This window comes from Crocuta crocuta, unplaced genomic scaffold (genome assembly GCF_008692635.1).
Source record: "Crocuta crocuta isolate KB4526 unplaced genomic scaffold, BGI_CrCroc_1.0 scaffold132, whole genome shotgun sequence".
Classification (NCBI taxonomy): domain Eukaryota; kingdom Metazoa; phylum Chordata; class Mammalia; order Carnivora; family Hyaenidae; genus Crocuta; species Crocuta crocuta.
Genome location: NW_027528611.1, coordinates 3,757,813 through 3,766,810, shown reverse-complemented (window position 1 = coordinate 3,766,810; position 8,998 = coordinate 3,757,813). Strand labels below are relative to the sequence as shown.

Here is an 8,998-nt window from a genome sequence, read left to right as displayed (position 1 = left end):
GAGGGGAGGGGCCGCCCCTTCACGACTGAGGAGGCCACAGCTGCCCGCCTGCCTTCCACGCGGGCCGCGGCTCCGGCATGGCCGGGATCATTAAGAAGCAGATCCTGAAGCACCTGTCCCGGTGAGAGCGCCAGCGCCGGCCCCCAGCCGTCCCGGGGCCCTTCCTAACCCCCTTGGACCCTCCTCCCGTAAGCCCTGCTTCGGGCCGGTCTCCCTGTCTTCAGCCCGAGCCGGGACTCCGTGGCGGCCCTCGCCTCAACTCGAGCTGGACAGCTTCCGGCCCGCTCCGCTGGCCCCGACCGTTGTCACCTCTCTGTTCTTCCCTCGCCCTGGGCCCTCCAGTGCAGGGCGCTTCTGCCCTGCGGGGGCACCTCAGGCTCTCCCCTCAACCTTCGCAGCCTCCCTATCCCTTCTGGCCGGCTGCCCCCTCACTCAGTTCCCCACACCGCCGAACAGGTCACTCCGTCCTCTCTTGCACGTCCCCCAGACACTCCGACCGTCCCCTCCGCGGCCCCGAGGGATGCCACCCTTTCCTACCCGCCCCCGTCGTGTCCTGTGCCCGCCTCCTTACCGGCGCCACCAGCCCTTACACCGCTTCCTCTCTCGCCTTCCTGGTACTCAGCTCCAGACCAGAGCCTTTATCCTCCGGTCCCTTCCAAATAAACCTGACCCCCAGTCCTTCATAATCCATCTGCCTCTCGGATTTCCAACTCTGACACCGGTTTCCTCCTTTCTAGAAGCTCGCAGCTCCTCCGCCGCCTCTTCGTTTGGCTGACCCTGTTGCATCACCCCTGAAAAGGATATAATCCCTGCACCCAGGGCCATTCCCTTGATCTCGGTTCTCCCTCCTTTGCTTCTCTTCTCATTACACAGACTAAATGGAGAAAGGTCATGAGAGTTGGGCGTAAAGTTTCAACAACCTTCCCTTTAAGATGTGGAGGATTTTTGACAGCCTGCGAAAAGAACTAACAAAGTCTACTTCTTTGCAGCCATTTATTAAGCAGTGTTATGTCCCTGAGTAGTTTGGCCGGGAGGGAGGTGTTTGGCAAAACCGTTTTCAGGTGTAACTGGGTGACTGCCGACTCCGGTGTTGCCGTTGCAGGTTGTCAGAACTGGTGTGCGCAGAAATTGGAAGCCTTTCACTTAGTTTTCGCTTCTTATTCCAGGCAGGGGTTGGGAATGCCTTAATACTTTTAGCCAGCCTTCGTATCTCAAGGGGAGAGCGATTCAAGCCTTGTCCACGCTGGTCAGTGGTTTTCAGGAGGTGGGATTAGGGAGGTGTCGCCAGTCAACACAGGGCACAGCGGCCTTGCACTAACGTATCTTTCCTGGCCTTTGCACTGCCTTGGTGAGTGGTTTGGCTAGTGGTATAGGGAGACGCTTTTGCTGCCACTGTATCCCCCCCCGCCTTTCTGGCTGATACCCTGGCTTATTCACTGTTAATTTTGATTTTAGACTTTAATTAGTAATTAGATTAACCGAAGTCTATTGATTAATCACCGTATTGTAAAAGTAAAAGCAGATTAGAGGTTGGAGCTGAAAAGTGCCTTTGGATATTTTACTTGGATTAGCTTTCTAATATTTTTCAGATAGCATTCATCTGGGTGTTCCATGAGTTTGGTGGTTCTGTATAAAGATTTAAAAGTAGGACTAATGGGGGCACCTGGCTGGCTCAGTGGGTAGAGGATCTGACTCTTGATCTCAGGGTCCTGAGTCACTTAAAAAAAAGGTAGGACCAGGGGCGCCTGGGTGTCTCAGTCCACTGAGCATCGAACTTTGGCTCAGGTCATGATCTCGCAGTTCATGAGTTCTAGCCGTGCATTGGGCTCTGTGCTGACAGCTCAGAGCTTGGAGCCTGCTTTGGATTCTTGTCTCCCTCTTTCTCTGCCCCTCTCCCGCTCATGCTCTGTCTCTCTCTCAAAAATAAACACTAAAAAAAAGTTAGGACTAATGAATGTGAAGTGGTACAGAAAATTTAACTAAAGGAGAACTATTTGCATAAACATAGAATCAGAGAATTTTAGGATTTAGAGATGATCTCACCCAACATAGCATTGGTTTAAGGGCCCAGGCTCTTTTCTGGTTTACTTTCTTCAACTGTAAAATGAGAATAGTAATAGTATCTAACTCAAAGGGTTATTATGAGGGTTACATGAATAAATATATGTAAAGACCTAGCACATAGTAAGTGCTCAATTAAACATGAGCTATAGTTATTTTTTTGGGCCATGATTTGTGTGACAATTTGATATAAGCTGTAGAATTTTCCAGAAAAACCCACATATGCAAACAGGTAATTTTTTATATAAATTCTGGGGGAGAGTTATGAACCCTCAAAGCACATGCCTGAATCTTGCAAGCATCCTGGAACCTGGTGACTAACCCCTGACTAGTTTCACTCCCTCATTTTATGGCTGTGGAAACTAAAGCCTAGAGAGGATAAGCAACTTACCCAAGTTGCAATGGGAGCTAAGGTAGTGGAATAGAATCCAGCTTAGTGCACACACATTCTGTGCACTCTTTATGAATATAGAGTTTTTAAAGAAAAAATTTAATAATACATGCAGACCTATTCAGTGGTTCCTTGGGGATGAACAAAGTATCTCTTTTTGATGAAGTAGGAATAGCGTGAGGGACATTGGGAGAAATTTCTGGTTTCCTCAGTGTTGTGTGGTTGATAAGGAAGAGGAAGAGAAGGTTATTTGGGTCTGTAGTATCAGGGCTTCAGGAAAAGGCAGTAGGACATGGATCTGTTTGGGGGACAGGTCAGACTCCTTGGGCCTTTGGCCTAATCCTGTATGACATTTGTGTCTTTGTACGGTCTCTATGATATAGTTGCAGAGGCTAGCCTGCCTGGAGGGAATTACAGCTTCTGTGGCTTACCATGTCTCATGGGGAAAGAGAAGAGAGGGTACACTGAGTTACCTCAGTATGATAAATAAATGTTTTTAGGTGTTTAATAATTAAGGATGATGACAATGCCACTTGACCTGGAGAAGAGTGTCTTAAGAGCAGGAAGAATATTCCAGTGACTCTCATGTTTAATTTTGGCCATGAAGTTTAAGATATTAAAGTGTTTTGTTAGAATGCATCCTTCTTACTAGTAGAGTATTTCGGTAAACAAGATCTGAGGAAGGTGGTCTTCAAGATGTTTTTGTTACGGGCTGGCTCTAGGCCAGGCCCGGATCTGGGCACTAGGGATTCATCAGGGGAGTGATGTAAATATCTTTTAAGGGCTTTAACCTATGGTTTGGATGACTGCTGTGTAATACAAATAGCTTCAATGCACAGTATTCATTGAAATTGACCCAGGGGGAGACCTTTACTTAGAAACAAAGGTAATCATTAAAAAATATATCTGAAATTGATTTTTCAGTAAATTAGATTATTCTTGTTTTAGCTCACCTTAGCTAATGACCTTTTGTAAAAGACGGAATATGATTGATTGCCAAGTAAGTCAAGGGACTGTGGCTCATGGAAAGAGCATGGACTTTGGAGCCAGAGAAGCCTAATTCACCTGCCAGCTCTGTCACTTTTGAACAGGTCAGCATTTCTGAGCCTTAGTTGTCTTACCTGTAAAAGATGAGAATAAGGAAGAATACTATGTACCTAGCAGATTTTTTTGAGGATTGGGTATAAGGTATTTATTATAGGGCTCAGCATATCAGTAGGGTTTAATAAAGAGTAGCTATTATATCATGACCAGAAAAGTTAGGAATACTGCCGGGGGCTGGGTGACAGCAACCCACTTGACTGGCCCTTTTAGAAACTTACGAGAAGTCTTAATTATTTGCTCTAAATAGCTGCAGGAAATGTGACCCCAAGTGACAGAGACACGGCTGATAGGGATGGTAGATATTTTAAAAACAAGTATTAGTGAAATCCAGAGGCATACAAGATTTCAAGAGTCCTCTGGGAGAATACGAGACCCTACCGCGAGCTCAGCATTCTTAGTTCTGGATCAGTGCCTCCTCGTTATTACTCATCATCCTGAAGAGAGCATCGTGGCCACCACCCAGTGGACAGTGGGGAGCTGCAGGCCCAGAGAAACTGACTGCTGGCCCAGGGTCTGTTTAGGTGAAGGTTTGTAGTCGTTTCAACTTCCAGGTCATGTCTCTTTGTACTAGATTTTACTTATTATTGCCTGGATTTCCTAAATAATTATTTTGTTCATTTTCTTTTCTTTTTTTTGAGAAAGGGTGTGTGTGTGTATGTGCATGTGCGTGTGTGCACACGCATGAGTGAGTGGGAAAGGGGCAGAGGGCGAGTGACAGAGAGAATCTTAAGCAGGCCTCACACCTAGTGTGGAGCCTGATCCAGGGCTCAGTCTCATGACTGTGAGATCATGACCTGAGCGGAAGTCAGGAATCAGGTACTTAACCAACTGAGCCACCCAGCCACCCTGTGCATTTTCTAGTAATTGTCAAATCCTATATGTCTTTCTTTCCCTTCTTCATTATCTTGTGTTGCTTCAGAATAAAGCATATTTTTTTTTACTTAGCAGATACTTAGTGATAATAACCAACTATGTAAATAAGCACTTTACAATCTTATGATGTAATTCTCATAACCTTATATGATAGTTATTAGGCCTATTTTATAGATTAAGAAATGTGGCACAGAGAGGTTAAGTAACTTGCTTGAAATTATAACTAGTAAGTGATGGAACTGAGATTCACATGTAGGCACTCTGATTGTCTTTACTATTATGTTGCTATAAGCTTCTCATCTGCTGAATATTTCAAATTGAATGTACTCTTGTCACCAGTATGCATATGAAGAAACAATATTACCAGCACCCAAGAAGCCCCCTTATGTCTTCTGTCATTCTCTCTGCCAAGGAGTAACCACTGTCCTGATTCCTAACAATATAGATTAGTTCTGTCTGTTTTTGTACTTTATATAAATGGGATTGTATGATATATGCCTCTGTCTGGCTTCTTTAGCTCAATGTTATTTTTGCAAGATTAATCAAGTTGTAGACTCTGCATTTTCATTGCTGTATGGCGTTCTATTATGTGAATATACCTCAATTTATTTACATATTTTACTATTGATGGACATTTGATTAGCTTCCCAGGTTAGGGCTATAATGAACAGTGCTGCTAGGAACATTCTACTATGTCCTTTGGTGAGCAAATGTACACTATCTATTGGGGATATGCATAAGAGTGGAATTTCTGGGCTGTAGGATATGCATGTGTTAAATTTTAATAGGTGTTATTAAACAGTTTTCCAAAGTGGCTGTACTAATTCCCACTTCCACTGGAAGTATTTGAGAGTTCTGGTTGCTCTGCGTCCTTGCCAACACTTGTAGTTTTCGTCTTTTTCATTTTAGCCTTTCTGGTGGGTATGTTTTTTGTTTTTTGTTTTTACTTTTTAAAAAAAAATGTTTTATTTATTTCTGAGAGACAGAGTCAGCGTGAACAGGGGAGGGTCAGAGACAGAGGGAGACACAGAATCTGAAACAGGCTCCAGGCTCTGAGCTAGCTGTCAGCACAGAGCCCGACGTGGGGCTCGAACCCACGAACCATGAGATCATGACCTGAGCCGAAGTTGGGCGCTCAACCGACTGAGCCATCCAGGCGCCCCATGCTGGGAATGTTTCGAAAAAAAAATTTTTTTTAACTTCATCCGTGGTAAACCAGATGGCTACTTTATATTTGCCTCTGTTTAGTTTTTAGATTCTGATCTATTTGTAAATTTTAGTCACAAGCAAATGTCAGAACATTGAAAACAATATCTTTTTGGAGAAGTATTCAAATTAGGCAGGTTAAATAAAAATAATTAGTAATTTATAACTACCACCCCATAAAATTATTTACTTGGCATGGATCTGAGTTTTGCTCCTCATCAAAAAAGCAATCACGTACATTAAGAGAAAGGAGGGACAGTTCATCAGGCATTTAGGTTTTTGCTAAATATCTGGTCTTCAGACTACTCTGGATATTAAATAGTTTCATTATCTTCTGTAAGCTGGGTACCACATTTGCATAGTATTTCATCTTTACTAAAGAAACTAAAATTTGAATTTCACAGCTTTTGTGTTACAAGCTTTGCACCTTTCCAAGGTGTCTTTTGTCTTAAAAAGTAGCATTTAAAAGTAATCATTTCAAAGCGGTGCTGTTGTATGTATCTGACACACAACAGTTTAATGTATGGTTCACAAATAATGAAGTTACCTGCCTTGAAAAATTGATTGAGAGGCATGTCAATGTAGCAGAAAGAACCAGGACTTTGGATTCCAAAAGGTGGCCACACATTTTGACTCTGCCACTTACAAGCTATGTGTTCACCAAGTCTTTCAGCTTCTTGAAGCTCAGTTTCCTTATCTGTAAAATGGGAGACAATAATGCACAATGTGGTTTTGAGTATTAGAAATAATTTATAAAAGTGCCTGGTCCTGAAAAAGTATTCAGTAGTTACTATTACTATTTATCTAGTATTTGAGCAATCTCAAGAGAGATTGCTGTTGGTTTTTTTTTTTTTAAGTTTATTTATTTTGAGAGAGATCACATGCAAGTGGGAGAGGGGCGAGAGACAGAGACAGAGAGAGAGAGAGAATCCCAAGCAGGCTCTGCACTGTCAGTGTGGAGCCTAGCTCAGGGCTTGAACCCACAAACCGTCAGATCCTTGACCTGATCCGAAATCAAGAGTCAGACACTTGACTGACTGAGCCACCCAGGCGCCCCTGGTGTGAGTTTCTGAAGATACTTTCCGACATCTTTAAGGTTGTGCCTAACATATCTAAAGAATTAGACTTTTGAGGGGCACCTGGGTGGCTCAGATGGTTAAGCATCCAACTTCAGATGCTCTTTGTATCAGTGCTTAAGGAGAGAAGAGAACAAGGGCTATTCCTATTTATCATTTTTTAAAAAAAGTATCAAGGCATATTACAAAGAGGAAACTTCGACCTCAGTATGGGTGAAATAGCAGAAATAAATACACAGAGTTGGGTCCTTAGTGAATTTACTTATACATAATCTAAGAACATAGCATGATCATATACTGTATTCTTAGAGTGAAAAAAACATCAGAGGTCATTTAGTTACTCTCGCCTAATATAGAACCTGGTTGAATAGTAAATCTGTAAGTATGGCTTCAATCATTGAAAGAAAAAAAAGATTCTTTTCATCATGGCTCAGTTCTCTGCACACACCGGAGCACGTCCTTCCTCCATGATGGCAGGGAAGTGGTCCCTTGACTGCCTTGAAAACCAGAGAGTTTGAAGATGGTTTGAGTGGGTGCAGGAGAAAATGTGTGGAATGGGAATGCATGGCTGGAATTCAGGGAACCCTAAACTTGGGGAGTGGGGATAGTGGTGGGGAGCAAGGAAATCCAGTTCACTCAGTATTGTTAAGAGACCTTTTATTGTTGTGTGATGAGGCAGGCACTTGCAACGGATGCTGACTTATCAGTATCAGATACTATAGAACACTGTCCAGTATTTATAAGCAGTAGAATCAGTTAGTATCTATATAATAAAGAGGAAAACAAGTATAAAATAATATAGGGGAGAATTTAGATAAAGGATATGTAGTTTGTACCTTCTTGCCATGAAAATGAGGACTTAGATGTATCATAAAATATTTGTTGGATTGACATTGTTTTATTTGTCTACAGAAATGATCATTTTACATATATACTTAATCTTTGTAGTGCATTGGTCATGTGTAGCTTGAATGTCAGCCCATCATTTAACAAAATTAGAACAGTGGTGCACCTGGGTGGCTCAGTCAGTTATGCGTCCAACTCTTGGTTTAGGCTCAGGTCATGATCTCACAGTTTGTGAGTTTGAGCCCTGCATCAGGCTCTGTGGTGTCAGTGCAGAGCCTGCTTGGGATTCTCTCTCTCTCTCTCTCTCTCTCTCTCTCTGTCCCTCCCCCACTTGTACTCTCTCTCAAAATAAATAAACTTAAAAAAAGGGGGGGGGTGCCTGGGTGGCTCAGTTGGTTAAGCATTTGACTTCGGCTCAAGTCATGATCTTGTGGTTCATGTTCGAGCCCCGAGTTGGGCTCGGTGCTGACAGCTCAGAGCCAGGAGCCTGCTTCGGTTTCTGTGTCTCCCTCTTTGCCCCTCCTCCACTCATGCTCTGTCTTGTTCTCAAAAATAAATGAACATGAAAAAAATTTAAAAGAAAAATCAGAACATTAATGGTGAGAGGTCAGTATATGTAAGTCTCTAACTTATGGAGTGGTATATTCTCAAATTTTCTTTCTTTTTTTAAAATTTTTTTTAATGTTTTATTTATTTCTGAGAGAGAAAGAGACAGCGTGAGCAGGGGAGGGTCAGAGAGGGAGGGAGACACAGAATCTGAAACAGGCTCCAGGCTCTGAGCTAGCTGTCAGCACAGAGCCCAATGCGGGGCTCGAACCCGTGAACCATGAGATCATGACCTGAGCCGAAGTCGGACACTTAACTGACTGAGCCACCCAGGAGCCCCTCAAATTTTATTTTTAAGTCTGGAATTTGGAGTGCGTAGGTTAGAAGAAATAGTATATTAAGTGTTGAATAGGTTCCTAAGTTAGGCCACAAAACCCATAGTGGGTTAACTACGTATAACATGAGCTCAGTAGTTGGAGTTTTGAGTCTTGGTTGTTAGGGAACCATTTGAAGGAGGAGTGGAGTTGAAACAGAAGAAGAAAAAAGTTTTTTCTCTACCAATCCTTGGAGTAAGATCTTTTAGGTCATTGAGATCATTGTATCTCAGCAAGGACTTTTTATAGTTGTGGTTTAGGAGTGTGAACAGCATTTAGTCAGCAGGCTAGAGATACTAAGATCTTGCAGTGTGCAGAATCTTCTCACACAAAGAAGCATTGTCCTATGTCCTTTTTGAATTTTGAGTATTTGTCAATATTTGTCAGGTGAGTTGCCCATTTATATAAACATAGAGTCTAACTCTTGTAATAAACACAAAGTATTGTATAGCTTTAAACTACAGTGAATGTTCTAGACTGCACCTACAATGGGGGAGGACTTTTTAAAAATGTTTATTCAT

General features: G+C 42.7%; 1 protein-coding gene across 1 annotated transcript in view; it reads left to right on the top strand.

The window, feature by feature from the left end:
* The first annotated feature begins 6 nt into the window (after positions 1-6).
* Positions 7-8,998, top strand: part of BLTP3A (bridge-like lipid transfer protein family member 3A) — a 73,403-nt gene continuing 64,411 nt past the window's right edge. Inside the window, exon 1 of the mRNA XM_077754936.1 lies at positions 7-121. Within this exon, the coding sequence (XP_077611062.1) occupies positions 78-121 (44 nt within the window). The 5' untranslated portion in view covers positions 7-77. The remainder of the gene's footprint in view (positions 122-8,998) is intronic.